Source organism: Saccoglossus kowalevskii, chromosome 2 (assembly GCF_978046115.1).
Source record: "Saccoglossus kowalevskii chromosome 2, keSacKowa6.1, whole genome shotgun sequence".
NCBI classification, from domain to species: domain Eukaryota; kingdom Metazoa; phylum Hemichordata; class Enteropneusta; family Harrimaniidae; genus Saccoglossus; species Saccoglossus kowalevskii.
Genome location: NC_140642.1, coordinates 42381967 through 42407604, shown reverse-complemented (window position 1 = coordinate 42407604; position 25638 = coordinate 42381967). Strand labels below are relative to the sequence as shown.

The 25638-nt window shown below is 34.4% G+C and overlaps 1 protein-coding gene across 1 annotated transcript in view; it reads right to left on the bottom strand.

The window, feature by feature from the left end:
- LOC100366572 (DNA-dependent metalloprotease SPRTN-like) overlaps positions 1–24396 on the bottom strand; it is a 54800-nt gene extending 30404 nt beyond the window's left edge. Inside the window, exons 1-4 of the mRNA XM_078014510.2 lie at positions 24035–24396; positions 13852–13960; positions 8042–8086; positions 5430–5504 (exon numbers count right to left, since the gene is read on the bottom strand). Of these exons, the coding sequence (XP_077870636.1) occupies positions 5430–5504; positions 8042–8086; positions 13852–13960; positions 24035–24309 (504 nt within the window). The 5' untranslated portion in view covers positions 24310–24396. The remainder of the gene's footprint in view (positions 1–5429; positions 5505–8041; positions 8087–13851; positions 13961–24034) is intronic.
- Between the last annotated feature and the right edge of the window lie 1242 nt (positions 24397–25638).

Genomic DNA, 25638 nt, shown 5'->3' with positions numbered 1-25638 from the left:
AGCGGTGGCTGCCATCTTGAACAACTATTCAATGAGTAGAAATGGTCTATAAAAGTGACAGCGGTGGCTGCCATCTTGAACAAAATATTCAATGAGTAGAAATGATCTATAAAAGTGACAGCGGTGGCTGCCACCTTGAAAAACTATTCAATGAGTAGAAATGATCTATACAAGTGACAGCGGCGGCTACCATCTTGAACAACTATTCAATGAGTAGAAATTGTCTATACAAGTGACAGCGGTGGCTGCCATCTTGAACAACTTTTCAATGAGTAGAAATGGTCTATAAAAGTGACAGCGGTGCCTGCCATCTTGAACATCTATTCAATGAGTAGAAATGGTCTATACAAGTGACAGCGGTGGCTGCCATCTTGAACAAAATATTCAATGAGTAGAAATGGTCTATACAAGTGACAGCGGTGGCTGCCATCTTGAACAAAATATTCAATGAGTAGAAATGGTCTATACAAGTGACAGCGGTGGCTGCCATCTTGAACAAAATATTCAATGAGTAGAAATGGTCTATAAAAGTGACAGCAGTGGCTGCCATCTTGAACAACTTTTCAATGAGTAGAAATGGTCTATAAAAGTGACAGCGGCGGCTACCATCTTGAACAACTATTCAATGAGCAGAAATGGTCTATACAAGTGACAGCGGTAGCTGCCATCTTGAACAACTTTTCAATGAGTAGAAATGGTCTGTAAAAGTGACAGCAGTGCCTGCCATCTTGAACATCTATTCAATGAGTAGAAATGATCTATAAAAGTGACAGCGGTGGCTGCCATCTTGAACAACTATTCAATGAGTGGAAATGGTCTATACAAGTGACAGCGGTGGCTGCCATCTTGAACAAAATATTCAATGAGTAGAAATGGTCTATAAAAGTGACAGCGGTGGCTGCCATCTTGAACAAAATATTCAATGAGTAGAAATGATCTATACAAGTGACAGCGGTGGCTGCCATCTTGAACAACTACTCAATGAGTAGAAATGGTCTATACAAGTGACAGCGGTAGCTGCCATCTTGAACAACTATTCAATGAGTAGAAATGGTCTATACAAGTGACAGCGGTGGCTGCCATCTTGAACAAAATATTCAATGAGTAGAAATGATCTATAAAAGTGACAGCGATGGTTGCCATCTTAAACAACTATTCAATGAGTAGAAATGGTCTATAAAAGTGACAGCAGTGGCTGCCATCTTAAACAACTATTCAATGAGTAGAAATGGTCTATACAAGTGACAGCGGTGGCTGCCATCTTGAACAAAATATTCAATGAGTAGAAATGGTCTATAAAAGTGACAGCAGTGAATGCCATCTTGAACAACTATTCAAAGAGTGGAAATGGTCTATACAAGTGACAGCGGTGGCTGCCATCTTGAACAAAATATTCAATGAGTAGAAATGGTCTATAAAAGTGACAGCAGTGGCTGCCATCTTGAACAACTATTCAATGAGTAGAAATGATCTATAAAAGTGACAGCGGCGGCTACCATCTTGAACAACTATTCAATGAGTAGAAATGATCTATAAAAGTGACAGCGGCGGCTACCATCTTCAACAACTATTCAATGAGCAGAAATGGTCTATACAAGTGACAGCGGTAGCTGCCATCTTGAACAAAATATTCAATGAGTAGAAATGGTCTATAAAAGTGACAGCAGTGGCTGCCATCTTGAACAACTTTTCAATGAGTAGAAATGGTCTATAAAAGTGACAGCGGTGCCTGCCATCTTGAACAACTATTCAATGAGTAGAAATGATCTATAAAAGTGACAGCGGTGGCTGCCATCTTGAACAACTATTCAATGAGTAGAAATGGTCTATAAAAGTGACAGCGGTGGCTGCCATCTTGAACAAAATATTCAATGAGTAGAAATGATCTATAAAAGTGACAGCGGTGGCTGCCATCTTGAAAAACTATTCAATGAGTAGAAATGATCTATACAAGTGACAGCGGCGGCTACCATCTTGAACAACTATTCAATGAGTAGAAATTGTCTATACAAGTGACAGCGGTGGCTGCCATCTTGAACAACTTTTCAATGAGTAGAAATGGTCTATAAAAGTGACAGCGGTGCCTGCCATCTTGAACATCTATTCAATGAGTAGAAATGGTCTATACAAGTGACAGCGGTGGCTGCCATCTTGAACAAAATATTCAATGAGTAGAAATGGTCTATACAAGTGACAGCGGTGGCTGCCATCTTGAACAAAATATTCAATGAGTAGAAATGGTCTATAAAAGTGACAGCAGTGGCTGCCATCTTGAACAACTTTTCAATGAGTAGAAATGGTCTATAAAAGTGACAGCGGCGGCTACCATCTTGAACAACTATTCAATGAGCAGAAATGGTCTATACAAGTGACAGCGGTAGCTGCCATCTTGAACAACTTTTCAATGAGTAGAAATGGTCTATAAAAGTGACAGCAGTGCCTGCCATCTTGAACATCTATTCAATGAGTAGAAATGATCTATAAAAGTGACAGCGGTGGCTGCCATCTTGAACAACTATTCAATGAGTGGAAATGGTCTATACAAGTGACAGCGGTGGCTGCCATCTTGAACAAAATATTCAATGAGTAGAAATGGTCTATACAAGTGACAGCGGTGGCTGCCATCTTGAACAAAATATTCAATGAGTAGAAATGGTCTATACAAGTGACAGCGGTGGCTGCCATCTTGAACAAAATATTCAATGAGTAGAAATGGTCTATACAAGTGACAGCGGTGGCTGCCATCTTGAACAAAATATTCAATGAGTAGAAATGGTCTATACAAGTGACAGCGATGGCTGCCATCTTGAACAAATATTCAATGAGTAGAAATGGTCTATAAAATAACAGTGGTGGCTGCCATCTTGAACAACTATTCAATGAGTAGAAATGGTCTATAAAAGTGACAGCGGTGGCTGCCATCTTGAACAACTTTTCAATGAGTAGAAATGGTCTATAAGAGTGACAGTGGTGGCTGCCATCTTGAACAACTATTCAATGAGTAGAAATGGTCTATAAAAGTGACAGCGGTGGCTGCCATCTTGAACAACTATTCAATGAGTAGAAGAGGTCTATACAAGTAACAGTGGTGGCTGCCATCTTGAACAAAATATTCAATGAGTAGAAATGGTCTATAAAAGTGACAGCGGCGGCTACCATCTTGAACAACTATTCAATGAGCAGAAATGGTCTATACAAGTGACAGCGGTAGCTGCCATCTTGAACAACTTTTCAATGAGTAGAAATGGTCTATAAAAGTGACAGCAGTGCCTGCCATCTTGAACATCTATTCAATGAGTAGAAATGATCTATAAAAGTGACAGCGGTGGCTGCCATCTTGAACAACTATTCAATGAGTGGAAATGGTCTATACAAGTGACAGCGGTGGCTGCCATCTTGAACAAAATATTCAATGAGTAGAAATGGTCTATACAAGTGACAGCGGTGGCTGCCATCTTGAACAAAATATTCAATGAGTAGAAATGGTCTATACAAGTGACAGCGGTGGCTGCCATCTTGAACAAAATATTCAATGAGTAGAAATGGTCTATACAAGTGACAGCGGTGGCTGCCATCTTGAACAAAATATTCAATGAGTAGAAATGGTCTATACAAGTGACAGCGGTGGCTGCCATCTTGAACAAATATTCAATGAGTAGAAATGGTCTATAACATAACAGTGGTGGCTGCCATCTTGAACAACTATTCAATGAGTAGAAATGGTCTATAAAAGTGACAGCGGTGGCTGCCATCTTGAACAACTTTTCAATGAGTAGAAATGGTCTATAAGAGTGACAGCGGTGGCTGCCATCTTGAACAACTATTCAATGAGTAGAAATGGTCTATAAAAGTGACAGCGGTGGCTGCCATCTTGAACAACTATTCAATGAGTAGAAGAGGTCTATACAAGTAACAGTGGTGGCTGTCATCTTGAACAAAATATTCAATGAGTAGAAATGGTCTATACAAGTGACAACGGTGGTTGCCATCTTGAACAAGCCATGCATGGAACAGTCCTCGTTAGTTATCAAATTTAAGATATATAGTTTTGTTTATAGTAATATACTGTGGAATACTTTATTTTCGCTGGAATTAATTTTCGCTGAAAAGGCTTTTTGGGCGTTTTGTATGGAATTTATTTTCACTGATTTTTGATGAGTTTAATGTGAAATATAGGAAAAAAAGTATATTCGCTGGATTTTATTTTCACGGAATCATCCCTCCAGCGAAAATAGCGAAAATAAATTCCAAGCAAAAATAAAGTATTCTACAGTAGCTAGAATATAACCATGTCAGAAATATGATTATGATGATTGTTTAACATTTAAATGATTGACATTTGTATCTGATTGTCAAACAAGTATTGAGAGTTACATTAATTAAAACAAAATCAGCCATTTTGAATACATGTATAATGAATATATAAAATTTGAACATAGTCAGTCAAAGCATTTCAGAGATATGGCTCTAGAAGCTCAATCATTAAACAAAATGGCCACCAGTCAGTCATTTTGAATCCGATCTGAAAAATAAAATTGTTTGCATCAAGGTCATATGATGTATAATGTATATACCAAGTTTGAACAAAATCCATCTGTAAACAGCCGAGAAATGCTTGATTATGATGATTTTTTAGCACAAAAATGGCCACCATTCGACCATTTTGAATAGAATTGTTAAACCAATATATCTGTAAATCTATGACATGATGTATAATAAATATTAAAAATTTGAACATAATCAGTGAAAGCAAGTCAGAGATATGAGTCTAGAAGCCCATTCATTAAAACAAAATGGCCGCCAGTCAGCCATTTTGAATCAGATCTGAAAAATAAAATGACGTGCATCAGGAATCCGTAATGTCTAATGTATGTACAAGTTTGAACAAAATCCATCCATAAATGCCAGAAATGCTTGATATTTGATGATTTTTTCAGCACAAAAATGGCCACCATTCGGCCATTTTGAATAGGATCGTCAAACCAATATATCTGTAAATCTATGACATGATGTATAATGAATATATAAAATTTGAACATAATCAGTCACAGCAAGTCAGAGATATGGCACTAGAACCACATTCGGCCATCTTGAATCAGATTGTGAAACAAATTGATGTGCATATGTATAATATCATGTATGTGTGAAGTTTGATTGTTTGACAGAAGCAGGGACGCACGGAGGTCAAAACTAAATCCCTGTTTTCGTACTGCGTCCGAACGAGGACTAACAAATATTAAATGAGTAGAAACGGTCTGTACAACTAACAGCGATGGCTGCCATCTTGAACAACTATTCAATAAGTAGAAATGGTCTATACAAGTGACTGCAGTCAATGCAAGCTTGATTAGATGGCAAAATACACTCAATGTTGCCATTCTGATTTGCATAAAATTGAGGACATGTAATAATTATGTGAGATTACTTACACTTATATTGGTTCCAGTTTCTTTGTTCAATCTATGCATGTGTTTTAAAAACTCAGGTCCATGGCCATCATGATCCTATGATGATAAGAATAGTCTATATTATTGAAATCATATGTAACTTTTACAGCATTGCTATATCCTAAACAATGATATACAACAAAGAACAAATTGCTCAAAATTTGGTAAATTCAAAATAACCCAAATACAACGTTAAAATGCATATTACTGTCTATTGCCATATGGCATGTGAATATATATTACTCTCTATTGCCATAGATTATGTGAATATATATTGCTCTCTATCTCTATATATTATGTGAAAATATATTACTACCTAATACCATATATTATTTGAATATATAATTACTCTGTATCTCCATATAGTATGTGATTATATATTAATCTCTATTGCCATATATTATGTGAATATATATTACTCTCTATTGCCATATATTGTGAATATATATTACTCTCTATTGTCATATATTATGTGAATACATATTACTCTCTATCTCCATATATTATGTGAATATATATTACTCTCTAATGCCATATATTATGTGAAAATATATTACTACCTAATACCATATATTATGTGAGTATATAATTACTTTCTATCTCCATATATTATGTGAATAAATATTATCTCTATCTCCATATATTGTGTGAATACATATTACTCTCTATTGCCATATATTATGTGAATATATATTACTCTATCTCCATATATTATGTGAATACATATTACTCTCTATCTCCATATATTATGTGAATATATATTAGTATCTATTTCCATATATTATGTGATTATATATTACTCTATCTCCATATATTATGTGATTATATATTACTCTATGTTGCCATATATTATGTGAATAAATATTATCTCTATCTCCATATATTATGTGAATACATATTACTCTCTATTGCCATATATTATGTGAATACATATTACTCTCTATCTCCATATATTATGTGAATATATATTAGTATGTATTTCCATATATTATGTGATTATATATTACTCTATCTCCATATATTATGTGAATATATATTACTCTATATTGCCATATATTATGTGAATATATATTATCTCTATCTCCATATATTATGTGAATACATATTACTCTCTATTGCCATATATTATGTGAATATATATTACTCTATCTCCATATATTATGTGAATACATATTACACTCTATTGCCATATATTATGTGAATATATATTATCTCTATCTCCATATATTATGTGAATATATATTACTCTATATTGCCATATATTATGTGAATATATATTACTCTATCTCCATATATTATGTGAATACATATTACTCTCTATTGCCATATATTATGTGAATATATATTACTCTCTATCTCCATATATTATGTGATTATATATTACTCTATCTCCATATATTATGTGAATACATATTACTCTCTATTGCCATATATTATGTGAATATATATTATCTCTATCTCCATATATTATGTGAATATATATTACTCTATATTGCCATATATTATGTGAATATATATTACTCTATCTCCATATATTATGTGAATACATATTACTCTCTATTGCCATATATTATGTGAATATATATTAGTATCTATCTCCATATATTATGTGATTATATATTACTCTATATTGCCATATATTATGTGAATATATATTACATCATTTCAATATATTATGTGGATACATATTACTCTTTATCTCCATATATTATGTGAATATATATTAGTATCTATCTCCATATATTATGTGATTATATATTACTCTATCTCCATATATTATGTGAATATATATTACTCTATATTGCCATATATTATGTGAATATATATTATCTCTATCTCCATATATTATGTGAATACATATTACTCTCTATTGCCATATATTATGTGAATATATTACTCTATCTCCATATATTATGTGAATACATATTACTCTCTATTGCAATATATTATGTGAATATATATTATCTCTATCTCCATATATTATGTGAATATATATTACTCTATATTGCCATATATTATGTGAATATATATTACTCTATCTCCATATATTATGTGAATACATATTACTCTCTATTGGCATATATTATGTGAATATATATTAGTATCTATCTCCATGTATTATGTGATTATATAATACTCTATCTCCATATATTATGTGAATACATATTACTCTCTATTGCCATATATTATGTGAATATATATTAGTATCTATCTCCATATATTATGTGATTATATATTACTCTATCTCCATATATTATGTGAATATATATTAGTATCTATCTCCATATATTATGTGAATACATATTACTCTCTATCTCCATATATTATGTGAATACATATTACTCTCTATCTCCATATATTATGTGAATACATATTACTCTCTATCTCCATATATTATGTGAATATCTAAACAAACATTGTAGAAGCTGAATACACTTGTAAACTAAATGTGTTCTGGATTGTCCTACATGGTAAAGACTTTGAGAAACTAATCTTATACCGCTTGGCATATATTTGAATTTCAGATCACTTTGATACAATAAAGTCAACCCTAATCAAACCCCACAGTATGAATTGAAAGTGATTATACTAACCTTATTATTATCAGTCACAAAAAGTAATGCATGTATCATCTCATGCTGTAACAAATAACATATATGCAAATGATATTAAAAATAAAATATAAAATAAAAGTCATTATAATTTTACTATTTTTCTAACTCAACAATGATATTGTTATTTTTATGCTAGTTCCATTGTAGTGTCCCATAAATTGTAATCATTGAAATGTAAAATGACCACCAGTTAGCCATCAGACTTGTCAGTCAGCCATTTTGAATCAGGTCCAAGCAAAAAACATTACATGCATGAAGGTTCTATGGGGTATAAAATAGACAGGAATATACACCAAAAACACAAAACAGAGAACATGATGATATAGCTAATGGCAGCCATGGGACAGTACAGATAATGAATAGAGCGCCCTCACATGCATAAATTGAGATGACTTTCACTCGTCTTCTTCAGTATTCTAGTAGTGTGTGGACTACATTGCCACGCTTTCTTTTGATCTTTTCAGGAAATGTTTTGTCACTATGTTGAAGAAAACTCTTTTCTGTTAATTATTCAATTTGTTCCTACTCAGTCAAACAAAAATGTTCAGGGATGTACTATTAACAAATTGATATGGCAGGGATGTACTATTAGCCAGTTGATATGGCAGGGATGTACTATTAGCCAATTGATATGACAGGGATGTACTATTAGCCAATTGATATGGCAGGGATGTACTATTAGCCAACTGATATGGCAGTGATGTACTATTAGCCAACTGATATGGCAGTGATGTACTATTAGCCAATTGATATGGCAGGGATGTACTATTAGCCAATTGGTATGGCAGGGATGAACTATTAGCCAATCGATATGGCAGGGATGTACTATTAGCCAATTGATATGGCAGGGATGTACTATTAGCCAATTAATATGGCAGGGATGTACTATTTACTTACTTAATTATGTATTTATTTATTTATTTTTAACTTAACAATATAATTTTTTTTGTGTATCACTATTCACAACAACGTATATATTTTAACAGTTGAGTATGGTTTTGGGGCCAGGGACTAGATTAGTTCTGCTAGAACTACCTCTCTGGTCCCCACCAGGAATAATATATATATTATTATTATTCATTCAGATAAAGTTCCCTGTACAATTGCCTCTTTTTTTCTGGTGGAATAAATCTATTCTATTCTATTCTATTCTATTCTATTCTATTCTATTAGCCAATTAATATGGCAGGGATGTACCATTAGCCAATTGATATGGCAGGGATGTACTATTAGCCAATTGATATGGCAGGGATGTACTATTAGCCAGTTGATATGGCAGGGATGTACTATTAGCCAACTGATATGGCAGGGATGTACTATTAGCCAATTGATATGGCAGGGATGTACTATTAGCCAATTTATATGGCAGGGATGTACTATTAGCCAGTTGGTATAGCAGGGATGTGCTATTAGCAAACTGATATGGCAGGGATGTACTATTAGCCAATCGATATGGCAGGGATGTACTATTAGCCAATTGGTATAGCAGGGATGTACTATTAGCCAATTTATATGGCAGGGATTAACTATTAGCTAATTGATATGATAGGGATGTACTATTAGCCAATTTATATGGCAGGGATTTAATATTAGCCAATTTATATGACAGCGATGTACTATTAGCCAATTTATATGGCAGGGATGTACTATTAGCCAATCGATATGGCAGGGATGTACTATTAGCCAATTGGTATAGCAGGGATGTACTATTAGCCAATTTATATGGCAGGGATTAACTATTAGCTAATTGATATGATAGGGATGTACTATTAGCCAATTTATATGGCAGGGATTTAATATTAGCCAATTTATATGACAGCGATGTACTATTAGCCAATTTATATGGCAGGGATGTACTATTAGCCAATTTATATGGCAGGGATGTACTATTAGCCAATTGTTATGGCAGGGATGTACTATTAGCCAATTGATATGGCAGGGATGTACTATTAGCCAATTGGTATGGCAGGGATGTACTATGAGCCAATTTATCTGGCAGGGATGTACTATTAGCCAGTTGGTATGGCAGGGATGTGCTATTAGCAAACTGATATGGCAGGGATGTACTATTAGCCAATTGATATGGCAGGGATGTACTATTAGCCAATTGGTATGGCAGGGATGTACTATTAGCCAATTGGTATGGCAGGGATGTACTATTAGCCAATTGATATGGCAGGGATGTACTATTAGCCAATTGATCTGGCAGGGATGTAGTATTAGCCAATTGATATGGCAGGGATGTACTATAAGCCAATTTATAAGGCAGAGATGTACCATTAGCTAATTGATATGGCAGGGATGTACTATTAGCCAATTCATATGGCAGGGATGTACCATTAGACAATTGATATGGCAGGGATGTATTATTAGCCAATTGGTATAGCAGGGATGTACTATTAGCCAGTTGGTATGGCAGGGATGTACTATTAGCCTGTTGGTATGGCAGGGATGTACTATTAGCCAATTAATATGAGAGGGATGTACTATTAGCCAATTGATATGGCAGAGATGTACTATTCGCCAATTGGTATGGCAGGGATGTACTATTAGCCAACTGATATGGCAGGGATGTGCTATTAGCAAACTGATATGGCAGGCATGTACTATTAGCCAATTGATATGGCAGGGATGTACTATTAGCCAATTGGTATGGCAGGGATGTACTATTAGCCAATTGATATGGCAGGGATGTACTATTAGCCAATTGATATGGCAGGGATGTACTATTAGCCAATTGATATGGCAGGGATGTACTATTAGCCAATTGATATGACAGGGATGTACTATTAGCCAATTGATATGGCAGCGATGTACTATAAGCCAATTTATAAGGCAGAGATGTACCATTAGCAAATTGATATGGCAGGGATGTACTATTAGCCAATTGATATGGCAGGGATGTACTATTAGCCAATTGATATGGCAGGGATGTGCTATTAGCCAATTTATATGGCAGGGATGTACTATTAGCCAGTTGGTATGGCTGGGATGTGCTATTAGCAAACTGATATGGCAGGGATGTACTATTAACAAATTGATATGACAGGGATGTACTATTAGCCAATTGATATGGCAGGGATGTACTATTAGCCAATTTATATGGCAGGGATGTACTATTAGCCAGTTGGTATGGCAGGGATGTACTATTAGCAAACTGATATGGCAGGGATGTACTATTAGCAAACTGATATGGCAGGGATGTACTATTAGCCAATTGGTATGGCAGGGATGAACTATTAGCCAATTGATATGGCAGGGATGTACTATTAGCCAATTAATATGGCAGGGATGTACTATTAGCCAATTAATATGGCAGGGATGTACCATTAGCCAATCGATATGGCAGGGATGTACTATTAGCCAATTGGTATGGCAGGGATGTACTATTAGCCAATTGATATGGCAGGGATTTACTATTAGCTAATTGATATGACAGGGATGTACTATTAGCCAATTGATATGGCAGGGATGTACTATTAGCCAATTTATATGGCAGGGATGTACTATTAGCCAGTTGGTATGGCAGGGATGTACTATTAGCAAACTGATATGGCAGGGATGTACTATTAGCAAACTGATATGGCAGGGATGTACTATTAGCCAATTGATATGGCAGGGATGTACTATGAGCCAATTGGTATGGCAGGGATGTACTATTAGCCAATTTATATGGCAGGGATTTAATATTAGCCAATATATATGACAGGGATGTACTATTAGCCAATTTATATGGCAGGGATGTACTATTAGCCAATTTATATGGCAGGGTTGTACTATTAGCCAATTTATATGGCAGGGATGTACTATTAGCCAATTTATATGGCAGGGATGTACTATTAGCCAATTTATATGGCAGGGATATACTATTAGCCAATTTATATGGCAGGGATTTACTATTAGCTAATTGATATGGCAGGGATTTACTATTAGCCAATTTATATGGCAGGGATGTACTATTAGTCAATTAGTCAACTCCAGAACCAATATGCACAAATCCATATACACTGTTACAAACACTAGGGTAGCTGAATCCCGATTAATCCATAAAGATGATTCAGTAAGGGTCAATTTCCTGCAGTGCTTCAAGATAGCCTTGAGTGGAGATTAAATTAACCTCGGAACATCTTTCTAACAGTGGACTTGTCATCCGTTTCTATGTGCATTTTTCAGAAAGTCAACATTTTACATTCTTTTGTTTTTTTGGGAGAAAAAAACCCTGAAAAAAAATGATTTTGACATGATAATTCAAAAATTTATATGAAGAATAATTCACAACAAAATGTATTCTATATGCACCCATTTTTAGTCCCTGTTCGGATGCAGTCCAAAAACGGGGACTTATGTTTTGACCTCTGTGCATCGGTGCATGTGTCCGGACCTGTATCTTAGAAATGCCTGGACTAATCACAATCAAACTTCACACATACATCATACATGATATTATACATATGCACGTCAATTTGTTTCACGATCTGATTCAAGATGGCCGAATGGCTGCCATTTTTGTTCTAAAAATCCTAAAAATCAAGCATTTCTTGGCTGTTTGCAGATGGATTTTGTTCACACTTGGTATATACATTGGACATTACAGAACCTTGATGCACATCATTTTGTTTTCAAATAACATTCAAAAGGCCATTTTGTGGTTCTAATGCCATATCTTTGACTTGCTGTGACCGATTATGTTCAAATTTTAAATATTCATTATACATCATGCCATAGATGTACATGTACAGATATATTGGTTTGATGATCCTATTAAAAATAGCCGAATGGTGGCCATTTTTGTGCTAAAAAATCATCAAAATCAAGCATTTCTCAGCTGTTTACAGATGGATTTTGTTCAAACTTGGTATATATGTTGGGCATTATAGTACCTTGATGCACATCATTTTGTTTTTCAGATAAGACTCAAACAGCTGTATACATCTAACTTCACCATCGCTAAGTCTCCTTGATGGACCAAAAGCTCTGTTCCTTGTTTGCATGTCATTATGTTCACGATATCGCACACAATTATTTGCAAAGGTGCTCTTTGAAATGGCAAATCTTCGCAATGTTTTAGTGAGTACTCTGCCTGTTCTCACATTAGCATAATTTTCCACAAGTTCACTCATCGCTTTCCCACATGCACATTCTCATCTTTTGCTAGACTCTTGTTTGTAATATTTTTTTTTTTTCTTTCTAAACATCAAGTTTATTTTTGATTGTCATTCAACGAGATTGTTTGAATTTTGAATTTGATGGCTGGTTTGAATTTATCCATTTTCACAGTGATCAATGTTGCGTTTGAGTTCAGTTGAGTTACTAGTAATTACAATTATAATTTTCTTGCGGTGTTTTTTCTTCGTCCATGTATTAAATATAAGTGCGTTGGGAAATAGCATAATTATAGTGCATGAGTGAAAAAGGCTGGTGAGACTGTGTCGCAACGTGTTCTATTTATTTCCAACACGAGTGGTTGGCGCCTTTGATTGTTTATTTTGTATTATTATTTTCGAAGTGGATCACTGGCTGCGTTTGTTTTGTCATGTCTCGCAACTGAAAGTCCAAGCTTACTTTGTTTTGGCTGTAAAGTGTCATTCACAGATCATCCCCTGGCTTACACTAACTCATCACAATGGGATGACAGATACCTGTTGGCTGACTCTAATAGAATAACAACATTTATGTCACTTGGCCCTTAAAACCCAATGAAAAAATTGATGTGATCTGTAATCCATTGTATCTTGTCTTTGAAATAAAACAGTCAAATTGCTGACAGTAGAAAGCATATATTGACTTACGAGTAAAGTTTCAACCAAGTCTTTCCTAGGTCTTAATTTTAACAGTGGTAAACTAAGTCGAACAGAACAAAGACCACCTCTGCCTTCATAACAACATAATCCAGCGCACCTGCAAATAGCAAATATCACTTTTAGTTATTCATACTTAGTTTTAACATGAAATAGACAATTCTGAATTATGTCACACCCCTCCATTAGTATTTAGTACAACTATCACTTTTACTATATCAATCATACAGTGACCTCACAGTAAACATAAGAATAGAATATGCGATAGAAGTTTGGTTTATAAATCTATCAGTATTCAAAATTTGGTTGTACACATATGCCCCATAATACTTATTCACAAGACGTGAATAAAGACAAGTGGGCGATAAGGTTCATGCATATTTCCTAGGTACATGTATGAACCAAAACTAAACAAACTATTTCTTCTGAGAACCAGTTCTGAAATGATAGAAATCAGCTATAGCAAATAGCTTTAGACAAAAAACAAGTTCCGGCAGACATGAATGATGAGTTATAAACATAGACAATGGTTTCTATACCAAATGGAAGCGTCTTCTTTGAATTTGAATATAGCGCAAAAATATTTTATAAATATTTTATAAATTTCCATAAAAGCCATAAATATCTTCATGGGATTCACAATAGAAATAGTGTTGACATGCTGACATATTCGTATGTCTACCTCCATCCGGGTACCCTATTCCTGAATTTACCTGATTTAATTTGTTAATGGAACACAATACGTAGCAATATTCATGAACTGATTGCCAGGTTTGCGTCCACTATTTGACTATCTTATTGGAGAGAAAAACTAGGATTTTGTAGCGATTTCGCATGAAATTATGTTTGCCATGCGTTTCGCCAGTGTGCTCAAGGACGTGCTTTGAGACATCCGATCTGGGATTGTGCAGTTTGTCTACCAAAAAAATCTGAGAGGTGTGAGATTTGCCTTGTGACAGCACAATTTTGTTACATATTTTGTGGGTTTTGACAGCATATCACATATTACGTATAGTGTATTTGTTGAAAGAGAATGGTGTTGATATAAACCTATACTCAAGCAGTATACAGCTCCATGTGAAGCTCGTTTCAATATTATATTACGAACTGGGAAGCAGTGTAATGTATAGCTGCGCACAGGATGGCGACAGATGTGTTTATAAAAATCAATTCCTTGTCAGGCTGAAGCTGCTGAAATTAAGTTTATCAATACAACCATGCGAGTGAAAAGGCAGTAGAATTCAATCACTGCTCTTGAACTTTTTCAACTTGTATATTTGTGTTCATACATGTACATGTACATGCATTCAGCTCTACGAGGGTGCCCTGGAAGATGGTCATGATTGAGTTCAACATTTTCTGTTTTAAGATTTAATCAGTATAATAATACAAATGTTTACCCCAAACATCGATGGACATACAGTTTTAGAGACCCTCAGAGCCTCTGTTGGGGTGAACATTTGTATAATAATGTGCACAAATGATATTAGCTTGTAAATGTTATAAATGCAATCATGTATAGAAATGCAATTTAATTACATTTTATCTAGTTACAATACATCAAAATCAATGAAATTCAACTTTAACTTAAGTTAAATTTAATTTGCCGTGTTTTGGCAATGGGATTAGGGTGAAATGATTTGTATATCAATCTAAACCCTAAACCAAATTTCAAGACATGCATTTCTTTAAACTGACTTCAATATTAATTTTTAAGCTATGCAATTTTGGTTCCGGGTTTTATAGACAACCAAGACACATCCAAATTTTGGAAGATTCTCCGTGACTTGAATGGTGCAAAACCCCAGTAATAATAATGGGAATATTCAACCTGGTGATTGGTTGGTTTACTTTAAGAACCTACTTAATACTGATAGCAGCACATCAAACTCTGTGATTGTGAATGAACTGGAGAATAGTGAAAAGAGTGCAAGTAGCAACCCCTATTTAGACAGACCAATCTTAAATCAAAGAAAGTTTAGAAAGAACTCCCGTGTGCTGAGAGTATTGAAGACACATTAAAAATTACTTAAAAATTACTTGTACATGAGATATTGATGGAAAAGCTGAAAACTAATTATGTAAATCAGGTAACTAATATGAACAGAACAAAAAAATTATGAATTATTATGTTAATTAGAGAATTAATATTAATCAAAATTAATCAGGCCTGTCTATTGTCCTAGAGCATTTATGTACCAAATTTTATTCAAATGTGATGATCAGTAATTGAGATAGGTGATTAATAAGCATAAATATTTACCAAAAACTAATTGGGTTTCTGCATAGTTCTCTTTAAAAGTTTCATTAAAATCCAATTTGTGGTTCTTTATATATCAGTGGAACATTATGCAAATTAGGTAATTAATATCCAATTAAAACTAATCAGGTGTCTGCATAATCCTAGAAGATCTATGTAGCAAGTCTCATTGAAATATGATGATAACTACTTGAAATATCAAAAGCTGAAAATTAATTAATTATGCTAATTAGGTAATTAATATGTACTCGTATTACCCTAAAAACTATCAGGTCTGTGCAGTGTCCTATGACATCTATGTACCAAGTTTTATTGAAATGTGATGATTACTACTTGAAATATCAAAAGCTGAAAATTAATTAATTATGCAAATTAGCTAATTAATATATACTGATATTACCCTAAAAACTATCAGGTCTGTGCAGTGTCCTATGACATCTATGTACCAAATTTCATTGAAATGTGATGATTACTACTTGAAATATCAAAAGCTGAAAATTAATTAATTATGCTAATTAGGTAATTAATATGTACTCGTATTACCCTAAAAACTATCAGGTCTGTGCAGTGTCCTATGACATCTATGTACCAAGTGTCATTGAAATGTGATGATTACTACTTAAAATATCGAAAGCTGAAAATTAATTAATTATGCAAATTAGCTAATTAATATGTATACTGATATTACTCTAAAAACTATCAGGTTTGTGCAGTGTCCTATGACATCTATGTACCAAGTTTAATTGAAATGTGATGATTAGTATTTGAGATATCAGTGGAAAAGCTGAAAATTTATTAATCATTATGCAAATCAGGTAATTAATATTGCACAGATTCTAACCCAAAACTAATCAAATCTGCGCATTAGTTTGGAGCATCTGTGTGCCAAGTTTCATCAAAATCCAATGCGTGGTTCTTTAGATATCAGTGGAACAGTCATGGAACAGCTAAAAATCAGCTAATTATCATGCAAATTAGGAAATTAATATGCATGGATTTTTACCAAAACCTAATCAAATCTGCGCATTGGCCCAGAGCATCTATGCACCAAGTTTCATCAAAAACTGATGTATGGTTCTTGAGATATCAGTGGAACAGACGGACACGGACACACACACACACACACACACACACACACACACACACACACACACACACACACACACACGCACACGCACACGCACACATGCACGCACGCACGCGCACACACACACACACACGTACACACACACACGCACACACACATACATACATACAGACACACTAACTGCAAAGACTCCCTTTTTGTGCTTCACACACGGGAGTCAAAAATGAAATCACAAAAGACATTAGACTTCTTAAAAGTAACAAGGCTTCAGCAGAAGATAGAATTTGCAATGAATTGTTAAAGTATGTTGAACATCACTTATTAGATGCAATACATAAACTCTTTAATATTGTTTATAGTTCAAGTAACTATCCACATTCTTGAAGCACTGGCACTAATCCACAAATCTGGGTCGAAAAATAATCTGGCCAACTACAGGGGAATTGGCATCTCTAGCTGTCTTGGCAAGTTATTCAATAGTATCCAATGGAATTTGTTGACCAATTTACATATCTTGGTTACAAGCTTACTCGTGATTTGAAGGATAACACTGATATAGATCATCAGAAACGTCTATTTTGCATAAGGAAATTTTCAAAATGTAGCTAGAGGTCAAACTTTTGTTATTTAAAACTTTTTGTTATAACTTTTTCCTGCTGTCAACTATGGTGCTCCTTTCGGAAGTCGAACCTTAATGCTTTGCATGTATTTTATAATAACTTATTTCGCCGCTTTTTTCATTAACCACGTGATTAGTGTAAATCATATGTTTGTATATAATCATGTCAAGTTTTTTTACGAAATTTTTAGAAATCTTGTATTTAAATTTAGAGAGCGTATATACACCTCTGATAACAGTCTGTTGGTGAGCTTATGTAACTCTGATGTCCGTTGGAAGTCTGCCTTGTTCCAGCATTGGAATAATATTTTGTACTATTAATGTTGCCATACGCACACTGACCTATATACATATATTTTTTGTTCTTTTATTTATTTATTTTTAATACTAGTTTTATATGGACTTTCAAATGTTTGACAGTCTGAAATAAAGATAAATAATAAAATAATAATAATTAGGCTGACATTATTTTTAGACTATAATAACATTCTTTCCGGTCAACAGCTCGGATTCAGGCATGATTGCTGAACTACAGACAATCTTTTCATACTAAAAACCCTGGTAAATAAATATCTCTACAGTGGTAAGTCAGAGAGTGCCAATAAACAAAATAACACAAATATTAAAAAATCAAATAATGTATATTCCTGCTTTATTGACCTTAGAAAGGCCTTTGACAGTGTCTGGCATGATGGTCTATTCAAAAAATTAATCAAATATGGTATAACAGGAAAAATGTATAGAACATGTACAGTAAAGTAAAATATAAAGTAAAGAAGGTTTAACAAAACAATTTCAGTCCAATATTGGTGTTAAACAGGGATGTAATTTTAGTCCAACTCTCTTCAAGCTTTTTTTAAATGACCTGCCCACTATTTTCAATCCTACCAGTAATACCTAGGATCCTCCTTATTTAGACAAGACATGAAATGTCACAGTCCCCGTTATTTGATTATAAAGTAGTACAAGGAACATCTGTGAACAGGTGAATAAATTTCCCATAATCTAGTTTTGTACTGACAACTAAAAACTTCCACTGACCCATGTTCAGAATCTCAGAGTACACAAGTGCAACAAAACTATTTGTCATACATGTATACTTGCTCAAGAAACTGCATTCATAAATCTGAGTGAACTTTGATGTACATGACTTCTTTGTTAATCAGGTCTTAGTATATTACCAGGACCTGGGTTTGTTTCAACATCACCACTGGGCATCAGAATCATTCTCATGTTGTCAAATACAATTTGTTATTAACACAGTAAGGTTTATTATTTAAAATGTATTCATTGTACATAGAACAACATCTGTTAATTTAAACAATTGTAAAAGCTATGTTTTCAGAGCAAGTAAAGGTTGGTCTGCTCATAACCTTCAATGGAGAAGTAACAATAATTGTTTGAAGTATTTTTAGTGCAGTGATATTATTGCATTTCAATTATTATTAATGAGTATAAAATACTGTAAACCATTTAATTTTGACTTCTAGATATATTCAGGATTTTATGAAATTTGTGTACAACATTTCAATAAAGTCCCTGACACTCCATGTTGTAGGAACCCAGAACAAATTCAGTTCACAGCACCACTGTAAAAAAAAAAAAAAGTTTAAAATGAGTATAGTCAAAGATATACACATGTGGGTTCATAAGACATATGTACCAATCTGAGTTGGTTCCAGAGATAAGTATCACAAGATTTTACTCTCCGTGATTCAATATCAGTCCCATGTATAACGCTGTGTTGATCAGGCAAACTAATTGACAATGGCCCTACAGGTATCGCTATGATATCACAGTAGTTTTGTATTCTTCTTGCATTTCGACCATGGAAAAATACTTGTTTTTGAAAGTGGCCGAATTATTAGAAGAAAAACAGAAACTATTTTTTTAGTATGAATTCTAGTAACTGAAATGCAAAATTGAAAAAGAACAAGACAATACGCAGGATTGATAAACCTTCAGTGAGCACTCCTGAAATTTCAGATCATTGGTACCATGTTTTTGGATACATTCAATGATCTAATACATAAAATCACATTTGTTATTACTCATTCAATTGACCCTGTATGGCACAAGATTGCAAGCTTCTATCATAAAATTGGGTTATTTATTTGATGCAACGAAACATGCATTCACAGCAGACGGAAATTCGTTTGAGATGTTACTGGATTTTTGTATTCAGTTTTCCATTTCAACCACCATCATCACTTAGTAAGCTGTGATCGCGCATTGGGATACTGACTGTGCATAAATGCGCAGTGTAGTGTCATCAGAAGACCGATTGTTTGAGAATATTTTGCACCATTACGCCATTTCAAATATTATATTAATTCACAGACAACATACAAGTTTTCCCACAGTTGATGATTGTATGGCAATTACAAGACTTCGCCAGCTTTACTTTGGAAGAAGTTGAAAACAGATAACAGGAAGGGGCGACATGGCTACATCTTTTTTTTTTTGAATTTTAATCAAGCATGATTTTTTAATTTTTTTTTTCACAAATGTCTATTTCAGGGCAACAGAAACAAAAACAATAAATGTGTAGGTAGGCATTTTAACAATTGCACAATTAATATTGGATGAAAACGTCATTACTGATGTAAATCATAATCATAATTAAAAATAAGATCACATTTAATTTAGTCAGTTTTCATAATGAAATGCATAATAACATGTACTTATAAATTTGAATAAGGTTCAACAGCCTTTTCATTTAGTGCCAGTTTAAACACCATAAAACCTCTGGTTTAGGTGTCACACTCAGAGAAGAGTGAAAGGCCTTTGGTTCATAGGCATCGCAAAATGTTGGAATTGAATCCCCCCCCAAAAATTCACATACTGTAACAAGCATTATTTTTTTTACAATCTTGTTGATAACGAAAAGTAAAGTATGTTCTAAAAGAAGTTTCGAATAAATACAAACACGAATACATTGCTTAGTGGTTAGTACCGGTAGCGAATGATCACGGTAGCACAATCTGGTCATTCTGTGTTTCGCAAGTGAATAACTTACTTGTTTTCCAAGTATTGCAATTGTTGATTATTATTCAGTAATGATTATAATAACGCACAAAAATTTAATTCGTTGAATTTTTATAAATTGGAAGTAATATTCAACTTAGTTTCATCGTAAACGAATGATTTCGGTCGAATGTAAATGTGCGAAGCGATACAATATCCGCGCTGTTCTCATTTACACGTGGCTCATTTAAATATGTTAATGACGGTTCAGTGACCTCGTGGTGAACGCAACGCGGTAGTAGATTTACCGATGTTCTGGCAAGATCTTTATGCTTGGATTTTGACGGGGGAAAACGACATGATTTTTTTTAATCAAAAAATTAGTTGTTTTCAAAATATAAACTGAGCATTCAAAGAATAATTTAACATTGTTCGCAGAAATAACAGCTCATTGTCGAAACGAAGCTTACCCATTCGGGCTATTCACAATAGGTGTCAATGACTACGGTAAAACATAAATTAGACTTTTTTAGGCACCAGGAGTGAATGAAATATCTAAAATATTTTAAAAAAAACTAAAAAAAAAATGCCGAAAAAACGCCGGGCGATTTCCTGGTCCGTTGCAGACTACTCGACCGACCGTCCATACACGTGTTGTCACTGCACATCGGCCATGTAGAATCGCATGAGATCGGCAAAATCTTCATTACAACTAACAGTTTTATGCTCACAACATAAAAATACGAATATAATCATAGGCAACCTACTATTATATAATGAATAACTTGATCGACACAGGGACATTCTCCCCCCCCCTCCCGAGTTGTGGATATTTCGGAGATCGCGACACAAGCAAAAGACCGGATAACGATTTACTTGAAAACTATGTCCCCATGAATTAATCGTCCGTGTACAATATTATAATTTGACAGGGTATACAATTTACAAACTAGTTTCGTAGATTGGAGACAATTGTTTGCTTTTTTGGCTTTTCACAAGCTAGCAATCATCATAATATTCACGTCCGTACGTACGTAACGGAATGTACACCAATGTACCCCAAAATACGTTCAATTTTGTAGAAACTGGAGAACTTACCTTTGCAAACACGTCTCTTATGCCGCCTTCTTGAAATTCATGAAATCAAATAAGGTTACGAGTTCTTCTAGTAACTAGTGAATGAGACCACTGAGCCAAACAGAATACATGTATAAACAGTACTATAATAAATTGCACGCAATGGAGAAATCACGTGCTGTAGCGTTACTCACAGATCTAATCTACTGTAAAATATTTTATTTCAGCTGGAATTATCATTCGCTGAAAAGACTTTTTCTGGCTGTTTTTTGTATTGAATTTATTTTCATTGATTTTTGACAAGTTTGACTGTAAAATATAGGAAAAAGGGTATATTTGCTGGATTTTATTTTAACTCAAACATTCCTTCAGCGAAAATAGCAAAAAAATGTTGCAAGCAAAAATAAAGTATTTTACAGTAATTAATTTATTCTGAGCATGCGCAGACGTTCTGTCAATGTTGCCGGGAGAGGTAATTTTTGATGAAAATCGTGAAAAAGACCCATTTGGGATTTTCAGATCCGGAAAAAAAATGATGTGCGTACTCGGCAGAGACTTGTTCATCAACCTGCCAAGTTTCACTGAGAAAATGTTGGAGACGGAAAATGGAATATGGAAAACAAACATTTGACAAAACCTGAATTATAAATTATAAAAACTTACATGTCAGCTGTCTACTCTATGCCGATGACATTGTGATACTTTCTAAAACTAAACAGGGATTACAGACATGTCTTGATAGTTTGGCATTGTATGCTAAAACATGGAAGCTCTTTGTCAACACTGACAAAACCAAAATTTTAATTTTCAATAAATCAAACAGACGTTTGAATAATGATACATTTTTTCTTGGAGGTATCGAACTTGATACAGTTAAATCTTATAACTATCTGGGACTAGTCATTAGTGCCAATGGTAGGTTTAAGGATGGCCTAAAAAACCTTAAACGGAAGGCTCAAAAAGCTCTGTTTTCAATGAAAGCAAAGCTTGGCTCAATTCAAAACAATTTCCCTTTTTGACAAACTCATCAGACCTATTCTCGTTTATGGTTGTGATGTTTGGGGTGATGAGTTCTCCACTAAATCACCTATTGAAGACGTATGTATTGTCGGTATCTACTTGGCGTGTCACAACACACACCAATTATGGCCATGTACAGTAGGTCGGCAGATACCCCCTAGATGTATTTATAAAAAAAACAAATAATTAAATATTACAGTCGGGCCATGAATTCTAATAATGTGTTACTCAAGGAAGCTTTTGTGGTTAACCAAAACATTAAAAGTAAATGGTATCTAGAAGTGACATCGTTATTAAACAATATTCAACAATATTATTCAGTTATCAACTGTGATAAATTAACCTTGGCACAAATGAAATAAACTGATTTGGGCATCAAGGTTTTATTTCTAACAAGATGGATGGGTGAGGTCCATAATGATAACCGCACCAAAGCAAATGAGAAAAACAAACTAAGAACATATCAGCTAATCAAATCAGATTTAAACCTTGAGCCATATTTAGTCAAGCTAAAAAACTTTGAACTGCGTAGTGTTGAAATGGGTCGTCATAAAAAAATCCTATCAAACAACAGGGTTTGTGACATGTGTAACAAAGGTCTAATTGAGGATGAAATGCATTTTCTGCTGGAATGCAACAAATATAATGAGTTGTGTACCAAACTATTCATTAAAGCTAAGGATATGATCCCAGCATTTGAAAATAAACCTGCAGAGAAAAAATTCATGGAATTGTTACAGAATGAAAACGTTATTATACCAGTAGCAAGTAAGTAAAAGCTTCAAAGTCAGGAAGCAGGGTCTTACTTGACATCTTAATGCCTGCTGTCAATTTAGTAATTTTATATTAGTTAGTATTTTAGAGATTTTGTATTATTTAGTAATTTAGTGATTGTATTTGTTATTTATTTAGTACATTGTTTATATATATATTTTTTCCTTGTACTTTGTGATCATTTTCTTTCCTTCCGCGGATTGTGTAAGAGTCAATAAGTAAATAAAATGTGAGAGGAGTACACATTTTAAATCGATATTCGAAAACCGCAAATCGCATTTAGTGCTGGCCACAACTTTCAAGGTTGTCTCCCAAACTGGCCCCGGTCGTTACTGGCACACAAAGTTGGAATGTACGTGATTAAACTTACAACGTCATCCGTGGACTCCATCTTACTTCAACTCCTGCTAATTTTCCCCAGAAGTATTTATCATTAAATGCCAGAAATAACATCCGAATGTCGGGATTTGGGTCTAACAGCTCCCATTGGTCATCTACGATCGAAAGTGGTTTATCCACAAAATCCAAATAGCGCTTGGAGGAATCAACGTTGTCACTAGAAATATAATCTGAGTCGTCTGCAAAGGCTTCTTGGTCGTATTCCTCTTGCAATGCCTTTGCAATGTCATGATCGGATGACGACATCTTCGCACCAAAACAGAATATATACGTTTGTATCACTCGACCATTATTATTGTCAACTGTCTTTCTTCCAGCTGACTCACCCGCGTGAAGTTAACGTTAGATTCACAGCGTCAGATTGAACACTGATTTATCGAAATGAATTCCGGGATATACCAGGATGGATTCGGCGACAAACTTTATTAAATATTAATAAATCGCCCATAATATATTCTACTGAAGCACGCTAAAGGTATGTTAGCTATTGGACCAACATTTGAAGAGCAATAGAAATTGAGCTATAACAAATCAAATGGCGTCAGTGGTCCTGTAAACTTGAATACAATCAGAATTTTTTTGTTGTTGCTTTTCTTACCCAGACAGTCTTGGCTAGATAGTGTTAAAATTTCGGAGCATTGTCAATGCTGGAACCTGCCCAAAAATGGATTTTAAAATATAGGGAATTGAGGCACGCGTATGTGATTAAAAGTCCCGAAAGTTTGTTTTCGTTGCTCTTTGATTGACAAGTCACTGTTGATGTTATATGCAAATTAGTTGCTGGTCTCAGTTTTCGCTGAACTGTGCGTCAGATCACGTGATTCGGCTGGGCTTGCGCGTAGAGGCGGGGACCAGCCAAGCCTCAGTTAAGGTGCGGCGATGTGTAACTTCTTGTCTGCGACCCTGTTTATTTACCTCAAGCGCTATCAACTAGTCTCGCAAACTACAAAAAAACTGACAAGACATAGACGCTTCCGGCACGCAAGTGGAATATAAAAAACACACAGTTGCAAATGATAAGTAAACTTTTTCACCCTTATCTCGCAACATGTCGACAACTTCTAGCCTGGCAGCTTCCAGTGGAGTACTGTTAAATATTTTTTTTTTCACGAATTTTTTCTCCGAAGGCAATATAAAACCATGGATGTACTAAGAAAGGATGAACCACTGAGTTAAGAGGATTAAAAAGGCACTCGAGAAAGTTTACTTTTGGTGTTATATTGCGTTAAAATCCTCTTCAAACCTTTGTCTTACCAATAAGCATTCAGATAAAACATGATAAAACCAGATCAAAGTAATTAGAGAGTCTTGTCGTCATAAAAGGGGTGTGTACATCGCGTGAAAATTGTAATATTTCATACCGTTTACAATTTCAATGCGCATTAAAAAACAGCGACCAACACGCATGCGCAGTACATCCATGATAAAATTGACTAATTATACATTTGTCGCTTCGCTGTAACGATCATCGTGTTGATAGCATTGCGATGTAGTGGATAAACACCATTCAGACCATTGCTGTGTTGTCATCGATAACTAACTTTCAGTGGCAAAATACACAAACATGAAGTGCTC